Below are 21,841 nucleotides of genomic sequence, written 5' to 3' on the forward strand. Positions count from 1 at the left end.
GCAGTACAGTCTCTTGTGAACTCTCCAAATTAAATAAATTATCTAATTCAAGTTAGTTAATTAATAAATTAACATGATTCACAACAGCTCAGAGCTTAGTGTTATCCATTTATAAGTTAGGCTTTAATTCTCAAGGTAGGCTTGTAGGACAATGTGACACAAGAAGTTACCAGGTATAATCGTTTTGGTTTAGTATGCTATTTTAAGGCTTCAATACAAAATTATTAATATTTCTTGAAGATATATGCCACTAATATTGTTGCTAGTTTGGTTGGGTTTTTTTAATTTTGTCAACTAGAAGTTAAAAAGAAACACAGCAACAGAAAAGAATAAAATTTACTGAATAAAAAAATTAAGTTTAACCTATTATGTGATAATAGGTTAATCCTAAAGTTTAAGCAACAATAAGTATAAAGCCCTTTTTATTGTACAGATTCCTGTAATTTGCAAGCAAATCTAATAAATTGAAAAAAATTAACACAGTACAGAAAAAACCCTACAGAAATATGTTTGATAGAAAAAAATGCAGGACCTCATGCTATCTAAAATACAGCATGCAAGCATTTTATCTAGAAAAGTTACTTTTATTGTCTTAGAATTTTGACTGCTGACAAAATGAACCATGGGAAAGCAACATCGAACACAAGATTTGTTGTGAAATAAATTGTACCATAAATTCAAGTCAGTAAAACCAAAACAATATTCCCCAGCTGCTTCTCTGGTCCAGCGTAGGTTGTTTATGTTACTTTATTACAGCAGAATGAGAGAAAAAATCTCTGGCATATTAAATTGTCTTTTCACTGAAGTATATCTGCCTCAGAAACCTTCTAAGAATTGTGATATATTACATAAACCTTCACCAAGGAAAAGAAGATTAGGGGAACTAGCAGTACAGTTCCTCTACATTAATCCCAAAGTGGATCTCATATGAGGTTAATTAACAGAAATACCACATTGTTACATTGCTCTCAATGGAGAGGTATCTGCTGCATAGAACAATGTTATTCCCGTTCCAAATTCAATCCCTTGAGGATGTCAGATCTAACTGAAGAAGGATGTAAATTTATTTTGAAACAAAGTAGCTGAGACATTGTTGATGAAACAACACCTTCACTCATATATATGTGAGATTGTGGTGCCAGAGTGAAATTTCTGTCAAAGAAGCATTACAAATTAGAGGATGGTTTGGTTTTTTTCCCTTACTTCTCTCCCTTTAATCTGAATCCATATTACTGCAGAGGATGTATGCAGCATGACTTCTGTGCATGTTAATAAATGGAGTGTTTTGATTTAACAGCACTTTGCTGCACCTATGACTCATTATTTTACTACTCTCAAGGAAAAACTGAGTCCCTTGGAAATACCTGAATCTCTTTCAGAAGAAAAAAAATTAATAGCATTTTTATGAAGCTTAAACAGGTTTCTCTTTGTGATGATGATTCATGTTCTTTTAAGGGCAGGAGAAAAAGTAATGGGAAGACAGCAGAGACAAACTTAAGGTGATAAAGTAATAAGGTTCTGTACAAATGTCTGAGACTCTTCTGGATGTCACAGAATATGAGGAACTCTGCCCAAAATCTGTCTTCCTGGGATGAGCAACAACTGTTTTGTTTATTCTATAAGTTTGCACAGTAGGAGGAAGAGTATATAACCTCTTTTTTCTAGTTGAGACTCACAGCACACGGAAATATTGACAGAATGAAGTTAGAAATTGCCACAGGAGAGAAATACAGGGGAAAAAACAAAGGATTTTGCTACAGAATAGACAAAATGTTAATTCATATGCAGAAACTGCCAGGCTGTCTTACTTCCATCTGTCTGCCTTGCACAAATAACAATTAATTTCATAAATACTCATTCAAGCATCTGGCTATAACTGTCAGAATTCAGCTAACACAAATAAATGAACTTTAATAATGAAAATATTTCAAGTTGCACATTCTATGAAATAAAGATAATGCTAGCAAATCTCATACTGTCAGTGAAATCATTGGAATAAATTTGCAACAATATCTAACTTTAAGTAATTCCCTAAAACACCAGAAACAAATGTCACCATTTAATAAGATAAAATGTTTCTGTTCCCAGAATTTCCATTTTTCTTTGCACTATAATGTATAATTATTACATTATTTTGGAATAAAAGTATTATCCATTTATTTAACTGTGAATACAAATAAAAACCCATGAATAAAGATACACAGTGTAGTAGATCAGGTATAATTAATATAACCTAATATTCACTAACATGAGTAATTTCTTTGCAAAACACTTTTCAGTAGCTGACATTAAAAATGCATTTGGCAACAAATAGCTTTTATATTTTTATTAATATTAATATATAACACATTAAAACACAATTACTATGTTAAGCTCCTTTCTTCCATGTATTTAATTTTTAATTTTACTGGGCTGGATTTCTAGATATCACTATACAAACTAAACCAAAAGTAACATTCCTATTCAGGAATTTTCTTTGAGACCCATTTCTACAAAAAAAAAAAAAAAATAGAAAAGATTAAGTAATCCATGGGAAAATCATAGTTACAAAATGCACAGTACTATAAATTAATAAAAATAAAGCAAGCAGGAGTGTTAACTAAAGTGCCTAGAAAACAGTAAATTTGGAGATTGACAACATAATTTATAATATATTGAATCACCATGAATCGAGAAGGGGTTTTTCATTTAACAAACTTCAGGCATAAAAATGAATACATTTGCTTTAGAAGTTCAATTATTTAAAAAAAAACACTCTTACTTCAACTTGATTTTAATCAGAATAACAGCAGAGCACATAGGGAAAAAAAGAAAACTTTCTTGGAACAAAAGCAATCTATTGAGATAGATCATAATATCAGTAAATTTTCCACAGCTTTATTTAGAACAGAAACACCCTGCAGGAATTGTATATAAAATAAATCACCTATGCAGTCTTAAAAATAAAAAAGAATGTAATGCATGGATTATTTTTAGGTTATAGATTTACAAAAAATATTTGTACTTCAAATGATAAAATAAACCATATCATCTTGATATCTTCTTCAAATTTTTCTGTTATACTAATTGGACAATAAAATCAAATATTTAATGAAAAAATGATGCCACTTGTACTGATTACTGATTAGCATCCTATCAGCAATCATGTGCAACCAGGATCTAGCTTTGACAGATTGTTTCCCATCAACACTACAATGCAATTTATATTTCAAACACACACTCTTTAATATCTCTTTCTCCAAGTTTTTATTTATATAGTTCTTTGACTACCTTTATGATGATCAAGCCAGTTGCTTAATACCAAATCTTTAAAAACGTAGTCAACTTCTATAAAAGGCACTTGTTGATAATAAAGGAAAGAGAAATGGAAATCGAGGAATAGGAAAAGGAAAAGAGAAAGGGAAATGGAAGAGGAAAAGGAGAGGAGAAAGAAAGAATGGGCGATTGAAAACTTCATAAGTACCACTAAATATAAAGTTCTGGATAGAGAGTGCTTGAAACAGCTGATATTCCCTGTAAAAAGATCTTGTTGAACTAAACAAAGGCATCCGGAATGAAAAAATTCTTTACAGAATGCAATAGGTAAAAATGGAAATACATACTCAACTTCAAAATCACACAATGCAAATATATTTCAAAAACAAATGCTCTTTGAATTACCTTTTTTTTAAAATGTCAGGTCTCCTCCCAGTACTCATTAGCCCTATAATTTCATTTATTTAATACAAGTTTTTAAGAAATATTTTATATTTTTTCTCTGTGTGTGCATGGCATTGTCAGTTTTTTTGTAGTGTTGCAACTTATGGGACAATAATTTAAACTACACTCAATGATGGTTTACAGTTTCCTCCTACAGCATTTAGAAGCATTAATTTAATCAATACAAATTCTAGATTTCATGGAGACTGGTGAACTTTAACACAGTCCTTAGAACAAGTGACTGCAATTTTGGTTTTTTTGCACATTCAGAGCAGGTATTAGAAATCTTGATACACTGGGAGAGACATGAACCACTGAAACAGGTTATTCCAAGACAAGAGGGTGAATAATCTCCATCCCTGGGACTTGCAACTCAGTTAGACAAAACCATACCTGATCTGATCTAAGACTGGCAGTAGCCTTGATTCAAGTAGGAGGTCAGACCAGATAAATACCAGATATTCCTGCCAACCAAATTTTCTGATTCTATAAATTAAAGGAGAGTATTTTCTTGGTTCTTGGAATATTGTCCTCTGCTATAAAACTGTTGTACAATTCTTAATGGTAAGATTTTTCTTGGAGAAGCAGCCAGACACTTGAAAAGGACTATACTAAAAAGTTTAATGAAACAATAAATGAATGCAATGAAATCAATGGGGATTTGGACTTCCACCAGAAATTCTCTTCATGATGTGAAAAGAAAGTATTGTTCAAAATGCTTTCTAACATATGACTAATGTTCTCAGCAGGGTTCATTGTTAAATATTTATGTCACTATAATTGCTGCGCTTTTACTAGTACAAATTATACTGCTAGATATAAAACCTGATTAAGTTAAACATTTTCGTTAATCAAATTTACTTTCTGTAGAGACTAGTTTTAAAATTGTCCTGTAAAGAAAAATTCAAGGCCATTGCATACATTGAACTTACATTGGCAATATGAACACAGAAAGACAGCAGAATTAAGACATCTAAGTAAGTAATACTGTATTGATTGAGCATAAAATACTACCAAATAAAGGAATAACTGTTGTAATCTCAACGCCCTTATTAAAATAATTTACACTGTCATTTATCCTATTTTTTTCTCTTTTTGAATACCCTTCAAGGCTGAAAAGAATGGTTAATGGGAGACAACCCAGAAAATAAAACAAGATCATTTATCAAGAGATAACAAAACATGTTCGTGGTTAGCTTGTGGGCAATGTTACTATGTAGTCCCTGTTTTATATCAAAGTTTGGAATCTAACTTGGATTACTGAAGAAGGAAGTATACTTTAAGGAGGAGGCAAGAGTTAGTTATGAATGTATACCTTCCTTTCCTCTAGTCTTGTTGCAGCTATATCACTTTCTCTCATTCCTCAGTTGTATAAATCAAACTGTATCCTATCCTGTTGTGGTGTGATGTCATGGCTTGCCTCAGTTACCCTGCTCTTTCCCCAGGTGTGTCACTCACCTCTCCTTTCCTCACGCTGACTCCTGCTGGGCACTGTCTATCAACCCAGAAATTCCACAGGAGCATCGGGTGATTGGGCAGAGTCAAAAGATATTCTCCATCCCTGGGTGTCCCTTTTCCCTGGAGATGCCCTCCCCCATACCTGGATTGGTGGTCCCTCTGTTCCCTCCCCTCCCCCTTTAAACCTCCAGATTAAAACCCTTCATCAGAACTGATTAGTTCCTTCAACATCACCTTAAAAGCTTCTCCAGCACAGAGATACCTCTTCTGACAGAAAGCTCTAGCTGCAGCCACTGGAGCTCTGGCATGCCTGGGCTTGTCCCCATGTGTCCCCAGGACTCACATCTAGCCAAACAGTGTCTCTGGGGAGAAACACCGCAGGTGCTGCTATTTGGTTCAGCAGCAGGGGCCAGGCAAGCCAAGGCACATCCCGTTCAGCAATATTGGTAATTTCCAATACCATTCCAGTCTATTTCATACATGGCAGAAGCTAGAATCTCTCACTCTCCCTTGCAGGACAGAAAGAATTACTGGCATGTCAGTTTTTCTTGCCCTATTTTTTTTTCCTGTTCCTACAGTGGAGTTCCTGTTGTGACTTCCATCCCATCTGAAATCTGCAACACAAAGTTGGAGTTGAAAATGGTCTCCTGCATTCAAAACTATATCCATGAATTCTTTGTTACTGAAAGATCCTGGGCAGAAGGTGAGGTAGGCTTCACCTGAATTCACAGCAGACAAAAGCTGTATCTTCTAAGCAAGAGGTCCATACAAGTTCCTGTGGCGTACCTGGGATACATTCTGTTGAATATGTATATGCTAGTTCATGGTGTAGTAAATCCACATAGTTTGTCGTCTGAAGATCCTGGTGACTGATTTAATATATCAAGGTGAAACTCAGGTTCAAACTAGCAACTTATTCTGAACTAGTCACTCATTATTGACCTAAATATATTCTCTTTTAATCAAAACACAAAAAACCACAAACCCACAAACAAACAAAAAGAAGACCCAGAAAATCCACACAAACAAACAAAAACAAAACAAAACAAAAACCAAAGTGTAGCAAGCCCAGGGCCTGCAAGACCTCCTTGGAGGTCAGAAGCCTGAGTTAGGAAATGCCAAGTCATCATGACTGGGCCTTAGCAGCCCCTCTCTTCTGCCTTTCGGACCCTGCTTATCTCTCTGTAAGCCTATAGGTCACTTTTCCCTGACCCTTACTATTGGACAGTTTCCAAAACCCCAATAAGGTATATAAACACCTACTTCTGCCTGGTTTAGCAGTAGATCTGTCACTGAGAACCTTCGTGGAAGACACCAATAAAGAATTCTTCTGAACCTCACACAGCACTTCTCCTCTCTCTCCCGGTGTCTGCTGCTGCAGCACCAGCAAGCTAAAGAGCTGAAATCACAAAGAGCTGATAATCACTAAGAACTGATATCACTTGAGCTTGCTTAAGGTTTCCTGCGGCTGGGAGCTGCTTGGGAAATTGGACGCTGTGCTGAGCACCACTGAGCTATCCTGGCCAAGGCAGCCCACCAGGCATAGTCCGGCTGGAAGCCACCCAATACCAAAAAACCAACCAAAAAAAAAAAAAAACAACCCAAAAAACCCCACAAAAATCAACAAAAAAACCCCCAAAAAACCAAAAAAACACAAACAAAAAACAAAACAAAACAAAAAAATATCACAGAATCACTTAGGTTGGAAAAGACCTCTGAGATCGAGTCCAAGCTCTGACTGATTGCAGCATTGTCAGCTGCCACATCCATTTGTTTCTTGAACAACTCCAGGGGCGGTGACTATATCACCACTCCATGGGTAGTCCATTCCAAAGTTTTACAACCCTTTGAATGAAATAAATTCTTCGTGATGTTCAGCCTGAACTTCCCCTGCTGCAGTTTAAGACTGTGTCCCCTTATCCTGTCACTAATTGCCTGGGAGAGGAGACTGCCCCCCACCTGCAACAACCTCCTTTCAGGGGGTTGTAGAGAAGGATAAATTCATCCCTGAGCCTCCTTTTCTCCAGAACGAACACCCCCAGCTCCCTCAGCTGCTCCTCACAGGACTCGTGCTCCTGACTTTTCCCCAGCTCCATTGCCCTTCTCTGGACACACTCCAACCCCTCAATGTCCTTCTGGCAGTGGGGAGCCCAGACCTGGACAGGACTCCAGTTGTGGTCTCACCCGTGTCCACCCACCACAGGGCACAATCCCTGCCCTGGTCCTGCTGCCACATCACTGCTGATCCAGGCCAGGTGCCACTGGACTTCTTGCCCACCTGGGCACAGCTGGCTCATGTTCAGCCACTGCTGACCAACACCCCCATGTCCTTTTCCTCTCAGCAGCTTTCCAGCCACTCTGCCTCAGCTTGTAGCACCACAGGGGATTGTTGTGGCCAAAATGCCTCCACAGTCTATGAAAATAATGACGTTTGACAACTGCACCTACTTTCTATTGTCAACAAAGTTCCGCAGAGCTACCATTTATTTTTCCTATAAGGCATTACAACATATTTAGGATCTTTTGTGTAACAAAATACAATTCACTAGTTTTCTTATCGTGTTAAAAAGCTGCACTGTGTTATTATATACAAATTAGATGTGGCTTTCCTTAACCAGAGGGACCTAAACTGTCCATTACTACAGGTATATCAGTATTCTTACAGTGAAACAAAACAGATGTTGAGAATTCAGAAGTTCTTAATGGTAAGCCAAAGGAATACCTGAAAGCACAGGGAATGAATATATTAAATACTATACTTAGAGAAGCAGAGAATTTTTTATAGATAAATTCATATGTTAGCAAGACTTGTCTCTCAATTAAGACTGCTATTTAAAATTCCAACATTTTAAATTTCACTTTAAATTTGCTTCCAAACAGTAATAAGTAGAATATGTAAAATATGTATGATTTTTCTCACTTAAGTTGCTGCAGCCTTAGAGCTGCCTAAGAAGCAGGTTCTGACACAGGACTTCTATCTTTCACTCTGCTAAGCCAGGCACTTTTCAAGTCTGGAGCATGCAAAGTGTGAGGAAAAGAAAGTCTACTTGCTCTGTTACCCAGTTCAGGAGCTGGCAGAAACCTAACCACCACCACCTGAAAAAAGAATAAAGCAGCTCCTGATTTCTGGTATCTCCATAGAGGCCATTTTCATGATCCTGAATGTGTCTTTCCTAACATTCCCTACTCTGTAAACAGAAAGACCTCAAGGCTGACCTGAATAATGATTTCAAGAATTGTTCTTTTGCTTCTTACATGCAAAGGTAATTTCTCTTCATAACTTTGTTCCTCATCCCCATCCTACTCCTGTATACTATAAATTATTTCTTACCAATGAAGAAATAAATAGGGAGACAGAAAAAAGTCATAAAAAAAATTATTTTAAAGATATTGTGGAATGTAATACAGATAGGGCCATGCTATTGTTCTGTTGCTCATTCTTGTATGTGGCTGAAGGAGAGCTCTATTCATAACCACTCTGTCTTTCAATGACCTTGAAAATACTTAAAGAATACTCTGTCATCCTGGAGCACTTCTCTATTTTGTATTACAAAGTGCAGCAGAAGTTTATATACACATAAATATTCCATAAATGTCCCTTATCCTTCTCTAAGTAGACAAGCAATGTACAATAAATGTGGATGAATACAATACACTTGAAAGGCAAAATTTGCAGCTTCACCATGTGTCTCATTTATCAGTTATTCATACCCAATACTGCACTGCATCAGTCTTTGCTTAACAAGATTTACCCTTACAAGCCACGTCAGCAAGACCTTTACATCAGATCAACTGTTCACCATAAATTTACTTGAGAGTCTGCAGTTATGAAAAGCCTGAAAGCTCTAAATAGAAAATAGACCAGAGTTATCACAACAGCACCAGGTGAAATACATTTGGAATGACTGATTCTCCATTTAATTTCTTATTAAAATATTTACTACATGCTCATGCAATCAAAGTATCTTTCATTTATTCCTACAGATTTTTAAGTCTGTGTCTTGAGGAAACCATAAATCACATTGTGCAATGAGCTTTGACTGGTTGACCAAATGCAGTTACAAGGAAGAAAAGAGTAGGTTCATATAGTGGTTATATCTGCATAAAACTCAGTTGCTTTTAGTTATGAACTCATGCTGTGCAGTAAATTGTCTGGATTCTCTTCACTTCTCATGACATTTTATTCACCTTTAAATGTGAAAAGTACATCTCATTCTCCTGATGTTTCAGGTCTGTATAAAAACCTGAAATGTTTAAACATTGTTTTCCCTTTACACTTCTCACTTTCCAGTCTCTCTAATCCATCCATATAATTTAGTTTAAGACATTTATTTACAGTTCAACCTTTTTAACCACAAGAGACTCTTACAGCAAAGATTTGGATGAAGGCCAAAATTAGTATAGAGACAGAATTAAAGAGCTGAATAACTTTCTTACATGTAGGCATATGCACAAAATAAATAAATTGCATAAAAAGTGGACTTTGTCCTCACATTTATTATAGCCTATAGTGCTTATAAAACAGCATTCATTTTTTTCACTTTTGTTTTCTTTTTATGACAACTTGCCACTGAAAATTTTATAGGCAAAGCGCATAACGCCATTTTATGCCAAGAATTAAGATTTTTTTTTTTAAATAAGCACTTTTTTATTCATATTATTTGTATCAGGTCTTACAACACTATAGCTTAATAGTATGTGTATAGATATATATGTGCAATTCCTGCCTTCTTGTCATTTCAAAGCAGGTTTTAAGTTAAGAGAACTATTTTTGAATCAATCTAAATACTCAGTTTATTTTGGAAAAAAAAAAAAGAGTTTAGGCTTATCACTAGTATCATTAGTATATTACCTGATTGGAGGAATGATCCTCAATTTTTTTTTAAATATTAGCAATTATTGCCTACTGAAAATGGACAATTTCTTAAATGAAAACACTATTTTTAGTCAATTTGACAATGTGATAATAAATATGACATAATAAAAAAGAGTTGGGTATAAAGCAACAATATATTTTTGGAGTCTAACTCCATAGGGGTTTTTGATCCATGAGTTTGCTGTTCTTAAACTGCCCGCCTAACAGTCATGTCAAATGAAGAACCATATCCCAAAGCTCAATTCACAACACAGATTTTTTTTTTTTTCTGAATCGCTTCTGCCATCATTTAACAGAGACAAAAACCTCTGAGTCTTCAGGTACTTCTAGATTTGTGGTGTACATACATAGTATTCCAGAAGGCATAAACACTCCTCATGAATATTAACTGTTATTGTTGAACTGAATGTGATCACTATTCATGCCATAGCGAGTCAAATTTGACAGATATGACAAGGAATTAAATATTTCAAGATGTATTTTCCCCCTGGGACAGGCTGATGAAGGCATTTTTCCTTCTGCTATTGCAGCTTGCAGTAGAAATTAATGAATTTTGCCTTGAAGATTTTCAACTCTGAAAGTAATATTGAGTGCTTACTTAGCCTACCAAGCTATTTGCAATTTATCTCTGTTTAATCTACAAATTATACAGATATATTCTCCTTAATCATTAAACTCATTAGGAAAATTGTTTAATTATATGCGATTTGTATCTCTCAGGAATCCATTTGAAAGTCTTCTTGGCTTAATGGTTAAGTATTGTTAGTCTGGAAACTGTTCCAGTAATCAGTGGGGAACATACTTTCATGCTTTAGTACAAAAGAAGCAGTAAATACAAAACCTGCAATCTAAGAGGTAATTCATGTGAATTCTTTCTAATCTGTCTGTTAGATTTCCTCTCAATTTCAGTAATAAGAGACAGCAATTGCTTTGTTTTATAATAGGAAAGAATATCTTCTGCCATAATGGTGTTTCTGAAATTTCAGGTGAAATCTACGCAGAAATTCTTCCCTATGAGGACAGTGAGACCCTGGCACAAGTCTCCTAGAAAAGCTATGGACACCCCATCCCTGGAAGTGTCCAAGGCCAGGTTGGATGGGGCTCTAAGCTACATGGTCTAGTGGAAGGCGTCCCTGCCTGTGGCAGAGGGTTTGGAATGAGATGAGCTTTAAGATCCCTTCCAACCCAAACCAGTCTATAATTCTATGATTCAGTAAAATTTTGAAGTCTTCTGAAAGAATCTCTGTTTATATGATGTTCACCAAAATGTCCTGCTTAAGGACAGAAAATAAAGTTTAGTAGTTTTACCTAAAAACCTCATCTGTATAGACAAAAACAAAATCCCCCAAAACCCTAACCCCTTGTCCCCTCCCATAAAAACCAAAACACACCACACCATTTCAGAATGTTAAATATAAATAAATAAATAAATAAATAAACAAAATAAATGTAGAAGAGAAAATGGCGTTACCTTTTTTAAAATTTACTGGGCTTTTTACTAAGAACTTTTATTGCGAGTTGCCTACATCATCAGTACCTTCTCATTAGTACAGCAAATTTAAAACTAAATAGCAAAATGCAGAGGGAGAGGACTTTTTGATTACCTCATCAACACGGGAATGTACATAACTTCCTCTAACTCTGAGGACATGTGTAGTAAAAGGAGCAGCAGTACTAGGCAGAACACACAGCACAGTAATTTAAGAACATGCCTTGTGTAAGAGAAAACTCTTATTCTCTACAATGCATTTTAAAACCAAGTTAAATGTATGTGAATAAAACAGTAGAGACAGGACCTGGTTTGAAAAAACCCATTCATTTCACAAACAAACTGCTAAATATGGAATTTCCATCCACAGAGACATTTAGAAGTCAGGGCAAAGCCTGAGCAAAACTTGGAATTTGGCCCTGCTGCAATCTGGGGGAGTTGGAACTGATGTTGACAAGGATCCTTTTGGGACCTTTAGGAATTTAGGAAGCTAAATTATTCTAGAATTCCATTAAGCACATTGTATGTAGTGTACTCAGAAGCTGCTGAGTTTGAATGTGAAATTACAAAGAATTAGCTATTTCAGATTTGAGCCATAAATTGTTAAAACCCAGAGAGAAAAACTTGAAGTTATGTTGAAAGCAAGTATTTGCATTAGTGTTTGAACTGGATAGCTCCTTATTAGCCGAAACTAAAATCGTAAATTTATTGGTTTTGATTTCCATATATTTCCATTTCCTTATGCTGTGTTTATTTTTCAAAAAAGTAATATAATACAACTTGTTCACCTGTCTTTTCTTCCAGAAAGAATAAATATTTCAACTTTTCTTAGCTAGAAATATTTTTCATCCTTTCATTTGGCCTTAAAATGGAAAATTGTAAAAAACATATTTCACGTCTTCTTTCTCATAGTCTGATTATGCTATCACAAGGCTTCAAAAATTATTGTCTCCTTCAATAAAATAGTCACTAAAGAAGCATAAACATATGTTGATAAATTACGTTTGGTATATTTTGATATCACTGCATGAAATATATTTACAAGTAACACTTTTACTATTGAATAGTATTATACTTGGCACATTATTTGTAAAGTTTCTGCTTTCTGCCATCCAAAGAAGAATCTTTAATATAAAAAAAACTTTCTTGATCACTGAAATACAAAAGATAGATATAAATGCAAAAAACATCTTGTATATCATGTTGATTTTCTACACCTTTCTTTTTTATATGCAAAGTTTGAAAATATACGTATAACTTTAGCTTATATAATTTGTCTGTTGTAGAAATTATTTTATACAAGTATCCTATAAGAGCTAAATTATAATTCCAGGAATAATTCCACTAAAAGGGTTGAAACTCAACAGAATATCTCATGAAAAAATGGCAAGACTTATGTATGCCACTAAAGTTCAGAGACTTTGAGCTTGTGGTGTTGGTTGGCTTGGATTACATTTTTAGGGGGTCTGTGATTGGTTTGGGGGCTTTTCTGTTTTTTCTGTTTGGGTTTTTGTTTCACAGAAAAATAAATGAGACATTTCTGATTTTTATGATCCAGTCATTTCATGCTGATATAATTGTTCCTGGTAAAAGAAATTCTAAATTATCTAGGCATTATACATTAGCATTAGAAACTCAGGAAAGCGAGAACTATCCTCAAATGTCTCTAAACTCAATGAATGAGGAGTCTTGCTTCAATAAGTCTTCCAGATTTATTAAGTTTTTATAGGAAACATAAATGATTGAATTTTAAAAATTAAAAAATTAATTAATTTAAATTTCTGCCTAAAAAATTCACAAGAACAATACCTAGAAATAGGAAAAAAAGAAACTCTGATCTGGAAACTGAGAATTTCCAAACACAAGTAGTTTAGAGGAAGCAAAGGTGGGGAGTGTGTGTGGATGTGTGTGGGTGTGTGAACTGGCTCCACATATCCCCAGAAGTGTATCTCTCTTCTCTAAGATTGACAGCCATCCACCTATGCCAGAGGTGAATTTCCACAGTAATGTGAATATGTTTAATGTATTCCTCATGTTGTTCTATCACCATCAAATTGAGTAGTACTAGAAATGCAGAGACTGCTTTTTCTTGGTATTTCACTCAGAAATATATAATGCTCTGAAAAAAAATCTTTATCTGTCTACCTGTAAATTGAAGAACAAAGGAAATAATGTGTTTTGCATTCCTGTTGAAGACATTCAAATGTTTTCAGAGAGTGTACATTTTTCAGGTTTCAAGCCCACTTCCACAGTGGTTTGGATTTGTGTAAAAGCTAATTTTTACAAATGCATTATCTACTCCCTGTAAACGAGAATTACTAATGATATCAAGACAAAACAAGACCTTGATGACTTCTCTAGATGCTTTCTGAGGGATTGAATGTGAAGAACGGAATTTCAGAGACTCTATCTTGTTTCTTCATTGGAAAAGTCAATATTGCACAAAACGGAAAAATAAAGGAGGCTTTTTCTTATGAAGTCTTTGTTGATTAGACAGAAACAGATCAGTTAATGTCCTTTCTTCAAAAACAAAATTGCATGTCGGATTGTGATAAGGTGATTTTTCCCAGCACAGGTATCTTACACCTTGTCACTGGTTTTTTTGTGCCTACAGAATAAAGAAAGGCTGGCAAATGCGCTTCACCCCTGGTTATCCCCTTGATGATGGTGGATGGGCACCTTCCCACACTCAGGGATTTACCAGCTCCCTGGGTGAAAGGATGCAAACTCTCCTTGGAGAATTAATCTTCCCACTACTATAAGCATTTCTGCTACTTCAAGATTAGTGGTTTTTCTTTTCACTTCTGACAGAATCATAAATGTCTGGGCCCTGAGGGGACTGTTCCTTGCTCATCCACCTCCCCTTGGGACCCCAGTCCACAGAGAACTCCGCTGTAAAGTTGGATTTGCTGGTAGCCTGCAACAAAACTATTTTCATATTCAGAGGAGCACCTAAAAAGTGAGGAAAAATCTCACTGCCATTTGCTCCCTGATCTCTTGCTGAATTATGAGAGTGTTGATTATGATTTTAAATCCCTTAATAGACTGAAATTGGTGTATCAGATGATTGCTTCACTTTCTGTGCTCTGCTTCAATAGCTGCAATCAGCACAGACTTTCAAATGAAATCTTCTTCATTATAAAAGACAAAGGGGAGAGAACAGGGAAATAGATATTCCTGGTTATAGCTCCAAGACTAGAATTTTCTCCTTACCTGAAAACAGCTCAAAGTAGTAAAGTTTGAGACAAAAGTCACCTTCAGAGGGATTTTTTTGAAGAAAATGGCAAATGAAGAGAATTGCAGACTGCATTTGCATGGAATCTACTTCATTCTGCTTAATCATCCTGATTAAACTTATTTGTATTTACTGGATGTTTGATTACAAAAGAATACCTAACAACTTTGATATTGTGGTTTTCAGATGAATAAAACAATTACATTCTTAGTTGTAAAAGGTTTTGTACATAGCTATTGGATCATAACCAAATGAAAATTAATAACTTGCTAGCACTAGGAGCAATTCTTCTCAAAAATTTTTTGAAACACCTATTAATCACCTATTAATACTTCATTTATAAACTTGCTTCTGCAGCCACATTTCTGTGAGGCTTGTTTAATTTTAAAAAGCATTTTTCATTAATTTTATCCCTTTATGGTTCTTTGTTGTGGTGTGAAGACTACATTAGTCCTTTAAGTCACAGCAGAGAGGGAGCAGAAGACAGTCTTGAAAATCCCTCTATTGGAATTCTAGGTACAACATTTTCCTGCCTGTAAATTTTTATGTCTCTTTCCCCTTATGGTGTTTTTTGGAATTTGCACATTTTGTACATTGTGGCAAGAAAGGTCTGCAGTTTTACCCCTCTTGAGTTAAATCTGACAGATAAATAACCATCCTTGTAAAATTTCAGAATGTTTTGTCACTTAATACTGGGAAAAAATCATGGCCCATGCATTATGTATGCACCGCCACTTGAGATGTGCAAGCAGTTATCTGTCCCTGTGTAAACACCATTTATATCTGAATCTTAGCCATAAACCGTCCCTAAAATGTGAACAGATGGAAAAAGTGGTTCTGTTTCCATTAAGGAATATTGACTGAGTGTGGAAATTATGATGATCCAACTACAAATGGTAATATAAAAAACTGATTGCATGCTAAACATCCTCCTCTTAGCTGAGATGATGTTGAGGCACGCTAGGAAAGTGATTCTTCATTACTTAAGCCCAATCAGAAACTGTCCCAAGACCATGTATCTGTTATTATCCTTTAATAAAATACCCAAAATGTCTCAAAAAGCTGAAAGAAAAAACCAAAAAAACCCAAAAAAGCAAAACAAAAAATAGCACCTTCACACGAATAAAAGCTTCTTTGAAAAATATTTCAGGAATTGAAAATAGGGATTTTGGAGAGAGTATCTCAAGGCTATCTTAACACTGTAAGTAGGATAAAATATAACGGAGATAATTTTAAATGGATGTTTTAGAGTAATTGCTAAAACCCTCTGAATGTCCTGGAAACATGCAAAGGCTCAATATTCCAGAAGGATTTCATTTAAATTTAGCAGCATTTCCTTTTTAAGAAAGGACACTAATTTTGTTTTTTGACACTTCCATTTTGGAAAAGCTTTTCCTGTTCTGGACTGTTACGTTTGTGCTTTGCTAACATGTTTTGGCTTTCTGGTTTGGCCCTATAGTACTTCACAAATAGAACAAGTTTTCAATTTATTATATACTATCTGCAGGGACTTATGATAAATGAAGCCAGGTCACTTTTGATTTCCCTATCCAGCTATATCATGTAGCTTAATAATATTTATGAAAACAAGATGTCTTCTGTTTAGTAAATGTTTGGCAATCTGAAGTAGTTTTTGATTTCTAAAATAGTTCAGAGAGCAATTCAGAGAAATACAAGATATGTAGCCTCAATTTTTCTATACAGGGGTGTATCAGTAGAGATTTTAGAAAACATCATGAATTAATTATGAATGTAATATTAATTTTTAATATTGCCCACTAGCCCATCAATATTTATGTATTTACTATATAACTCTTTGTAGACAAAGATGGCTTTTCAGGTTGTATTCATATTTACTCATTTTTGTCGTCACTTGGAGTAATTTTTGGTAACATATGCTATTAAAAGGTGTCTTTAATATGTCCAAAATCATAAGTGTCACCTATTTTGTTTTCTCAACAAAATCTTTCAGCAGACAATTAGGAGACAATGAAATGAAGAGGACAACACATGCTTGCAAGATGGTATACCCCCTGAAACTGTCCATGTGAAAAAGGAGAGCAAAGTATACAAAGGAGGATGTGGGGAATAATATGACCGTATGCAGGAAGTAATGCAGTTCTCTGCCAAATAAATGTTTAATATGAGTAGGGGTGGCAGCAGAGATCCTAAATACTCGCAATCTCCTTCATGGTTGTAACATTTGCATAAGGACTGCAGGTATTTGTACCTGTCACTCTACTCCAATTTTAGAACCACAGAATTCAAACAAGTCTTGGACCAAAATGATTCCAAGATCAATTCATGTTATACAGAAATATAAAAGTGAGCAACAACACCCAATGCTGAAAGAATGTTTCAAAAAGAAAGTGACTTTTTGAAGAAGGCAGCCCCAGTCAACTCTAGTAACAAGAGTCTGTCAAATTGCACATCTTTCTTACTGTAATCAATTAATATTTTAATAAGCTTCCCAACAACAGAAATAATAGGAAAAATGTTTTATAAGAAGCAAGATGAATATGTTTTTTGCATATTTAACACTGAGGACATGTGTTTCTCCTGGCTTTACAATGAAATCAATCAACTGTGTGATTGACTAAATGACTCTGTAGTCACTGAGTGTTTACTCATTTGAGTACCTTGCACCCTACTATGCAGACTAGTCACTTCAGGTTTTACTATTTGATATAGTTCAATATCAGAAAACAATTACTGCAAATTCATTGAAGGAAGTAGCTATGAGAATAAAAGTCTCTAACTTGATCTTCAAAATTGCATGAAAAAAACAGAAGTACACCAATATCCATTAATGTGCCTGCCCTGGAAATAGAGGGCAGGCACATTCTTCTTTAGATCTTCCAGTATGGAGAGAAATTCAAGTTTTACTGGAATAAAATGAATGCTACTACGATTTACATTATTATATTTATACACACAGTTACTGTGTTGACCTAAGAAAAAAAAAAGATAAGAAGTTATAAACCTTTTATTTTTTTTAACATGTTAACTAAATGTTCATTATATGTTTCATTGAAATAATTCTGTAATTTTGAACATGTTCAGTTTAGTGCAGAATTTTTGTATTACAGTACGTGAAAGGAAAGAGAGAACACACATTAGATTTGCAACATTTTGTCTCCTGTGACTGCTGATTGCTGGAAAACCATTTACCTGCTGAAGTATTAAACAGAAGACTGTAGAGGCTGCCTTAAGGAGTACTGAAAATACCAAAAGGTTTATTTGGATACAAGAGTTAACATTACTTTGTATGAATTCCCCAACTCATCGGGGCCTAAAGAACTCTCGTCTGTTTGGGGGAGGTTTACTTGCATGTCTCTTTTCTGCCAAGAGACATGCAAGTAAATACCCTTTTAGAGGGCATTTAATGTTTATTGAACAAACATGATAGGCTTTTGAAACCGGTATCTCGAATATTAACAGGTATGTAGAAAGTTACTAAGTAGCTCAAAATCAGTAATTAGTGCCCAGTATTAAATATGATATAACAGCTTAAAATTATTAATTTAGCTGCATACATAATGCACATTCTCAAATGCTATGTCATTTCTACTCTCTTTGAAATGTATAGATTCAAAAGCTGGCTTTTGGCTGGACATGAAAAATGGATAACAATTGTAAATTTTTTTTTTAAAAAACCCCTACTTTTACAAAGTTACAGGACTATTTCAAACTGGTGTAGAGAGGTCTACACTAAGACAGAGATACAGCTACTGGACTAAGACAAAGAAACAGTTAAGAAATACTTAAGAGTATTTTCCTTGGACATTCTTCTCAGTCAAAATACTTCAATTTATTTTATGTATACTTACTTTGAACTCCATGGGAGTGAACTATTTTCCAGGTTTCCGAGGCTACCTCTTTCACATCCACTTGGTAGTGGTGAATGGGCACACCTCCATGTGAATCTGGCTTATTGAAGGAAACCTTGGCAGTGGTTTGTGACAGCTCTAAAACTCGTACTCCGTACGGATTTGATGGCACATCTGCAAAAGTACAAACACAGTTTAAAAATCAGCAACAACCAGACAGACCTAAGCCGCTGATAATCTACCCACAAAAGTCTCCTTAGAGTCTTCAAGGGGAAAAAAAAAATATTGAATATGATGCAATAATATTTGTGTTAGATAAACAATTTAAGCTTTCTACTACAGAGCTGTAAGAAAACCACATTAATTTCCTTGTATGCTAAATTACTGCAAAAACATTTTCCATTTTTGCCTCTCTTTGACAAAATGATCTTTCTTAATAGCTACTTTCATCATATAAAAATGTAAGAGATCAGACTGTTGACGGTATAATTATGTAAAAGAGAATAACAAACTTTATATCAAATTTAACAAAACAAACAGTTACAGCTAATTAGATCATTCAAAGTCTAAATTCTTTTAAATAAGCTTATGACAAAGAATCTTATAAATAATTTAGCCATTTTATGGAATTCTGAAACACAGCTGAATACGTGAATAATTTTTTCTTTTTTTCAAAGCCTGGATTTCAAGTTACTAAGAAAATATGTTAATAGAAGGTTTCTTATCCTCTGCTCAGCTTAAGAACTAATTTACAAATTAGGTTGAAAGAAATATTTTCTCTGAAATCAAAAGCAAGAGTATATCTTTCAAAGTAGAAAAGATCTATGAAAATAAAGCAGGTGATTGTAGGTGTTCAAATGCTACCTATGAAACAAAAGCAAAAAAAAAACATTGGAATCAGTACATCTTTAAGAAGAGAAATATTATATTATTTTTACCATTTGTGATCAAACACATAGAAGTGAAAAGACTAGCTTTTTTAATTTTCCTACATTTTAAAGAGTTATAATTATAAAAAGTGATACTGACAATGATATGGAAGAATTTTTATTCTGTGGATAGAATATGAGGGTTTTGAAACACCATTAAATATTTGCTTTCTGATCCATCTGAAAATTATTTGCATACCTTCTTCTAGATTTCATATTGCTTTTGTCTCCATGTTATGAAAGATATTTTTGTAATAATGGACATGCCAGAATTTGAGCCAAAGCCTGTAATTCGGTTAGTGGTTAATGAACCATTTACATAAAATATTGTCTGTATTCAAAGGCTGTCAGACAGTTGTGAATAAAAGGAAATCAATCTGAGCTTCACCCAGCACTGCTACTTGAATGAAAATGAGACAAAAAATTGCACAAAATATTAAAGAACAGATTTAATGACATATTCAGCCACAAATTCTCAGGAAAAGGACACTGCCAAATCTGGTCTAAAGACGCTGATTTCTATAACCTCTTCATTATCAGAAACTGGATTTTTTTTCAGAAGAACATCTCTGCCAGCTATCAGGCTTGAGTGTTTTTATACAAATATCATACCTCTTACAGCTGGCATTTCTGATTCCAGGTCTCCTGAAACCTCCAATACTTGCTGTTCACTGGGTTAAAACCAGCATAGATTTTATTTATATGGATGAGAAAGTTGTAACATCTCTTACTTAAAGACACAACTATATGAATCCATTAAATTACAGATTTTATTAGAATTCAAGTCTCAGCTTCAGGGATTCAAACCCTTTCCTATTCCAGGAAACAATTATCAGGATATGGGATTTTGCGAGAAATTTTCATGTTTCTTAGAAAGGGTTTGAAGATCTGTGACCAGATAGAACATGACCAAATATAGCCAATCTGCTATGAATCCATGAAAACACAGACCTGGTTTTTGAATCTCTTTCTAAATGGCTCAAAAAGTTGAGGGGTCTTTAGAAAAAAGAAATTATGTCCAAAAAACATACAGACTGTTTTCTTCTGTGACCGCATGGAAGAAGAATTAATTATATGAGTTGGTTGTAAAGTCAGTATTCACCCCAAAATCAAAAGAGCTTGAGGATTAGAACCAACTTGTGACCAATCCCTTTCCTTCAGATTCTCCTTAGAGATGAGAGAAATACTTTTTTTTTTCCCCTTATTGAGTCAACAAGTACATAAGCACCTCTCTGTGTACAGCTGCCTTCTCTCCTGAACTCAAATGGCAGTTCTGAGAAGAGTGGGAAAAATACAGTGTAAGAATCCCAGCCAAGCAATCCAGGACAGCCATCCCTAAGCAGAATGGCACTGTATGAGTCATGTGGACACCATCACTTGAGAAGATGAATATCAATACTCAGTACTAAAGATGAATGCTCTTTGGATTCAATTACAAACTAAAAGCTGCTGTGGATACTTAGAGTATTAAAAATAGCTTCTAAACTTCTGAAAATTCTTTTTCTCTCATTAAAAGTGTTCAAAATAAACAACACCAGGGAATGAATAAATACCTAATTTCATTCATACTACTTTTATGCTAGTTTTTGGATGATATTTTTAATAAGCCAATTCCCTGGTGCTTCTGTCTGCATCAAAACAATTATTTGGTCTATATTATGAACAAAAATGTGTTATTTACATATCCACTCTCTTCTTGGTTTTCCAAATGTTAAGGAGACCTCTCTTCCTTGTGTATTAATGCCTGTATGTGGTTAACTATAAGTATGGCACAGGGAAGTTAAAATCCTTCAGGAATAACCTTATGTTTGCTACTGCAGGTTCTAGTGTAATTTTTGCCAGAGGAAGATATGATTCCAGTTGATAATAAGCATGAAATTAATCTCCTTTGAAAAACCCAGTACAATATTTAGCGTAACTAGCACAATGCAATATGTTTGGAACTCACTGAAGTGTAAAATACATCCACAATACTATTTAAAATATGCATCTCACATTCCCAGCCACCCACACATGCAGGTAAATTTTATGCAGTTTTCAAAGTTGAATTATATCAGTTGTAAGGAAGAGAGTGAATCACCTGAAGAAAATATAGATGAGATACATTCCTGGTGAAAACCAAAACCAAATACTAGAAACATAATCAAGATATATTAAAATACCTACTATCTATTTCCAGCTAGGCAGATCTGTAACTTTTTTTCCCCAGTGAAGATCAATAACAGCATAATGAATTGAATCTAACTCTGTGGTTCTCTAATGAGTATGAATTTGTTCATGCAAAGTATACAGCTTTCTGGTCCACATCCAGCTAAACATTCCTGT

The 21,841-nt window shown here is 34.7% G+C and overlaps 1 protein-coding gene and 1 long non-coding RNA gene across 4 annotated transcripts in view; one reads left to right on the forward strand and one right to left on the reverse strand.

Annotated features, from left to right (window-relative positions):
* NCAM2 (neural cell adhesion molecule 2) overlaps positions 1-21,841 on the reverse strand; it is a 272,886-nt gene that overhangs the window by 50,297 nt on the left and 200,748 nt on the right. For both annotated transcript variants that reach the window (XM_064410866.1, XM_064410867.1), the window contains exon 12: positions 18,588-18,761. In XM_064410866.1, coding sequence (XP_064266936.1) covers positions 18,588-18,761 — 174 coding nt within the window. The remainder of the gene's footprint in view (positions 1-18,587; positions 18,762-21,841) is intronic.
* Positions 5,345-11,418, forward strand: LOC135294931 (uncharacterized). Of its 2 annotated transcripts, XR_010356916.1 has the most exons (4): positions 5,345-5,603; positions 5,736-5,860; positions 9,142-9,232; positions 11,020-11,418. It is a non-coding gene; the product is annotated as an uncharacterized LOC135294931 (long non-coding RNA). The 2 variants fall into 2 exon arrangements; XR_010356917.1 differs by lacking the exon at positions 9,142-9,232.

The sequence above is a fragment of the Passer domesticus genome, chromosome 2, assembly GCF_036417665.1.
Source record: "Passer domesticus isolate bPasDom1 chromosome 2, bPasDom1.hap1, whole genome shotgun sequence".
Classification (NCBI taxonomy): Eukaryota; Metazoa; Chordata; class Aves; order Passeriformes; family Passeridae; genus Passer; species Passer domesticus.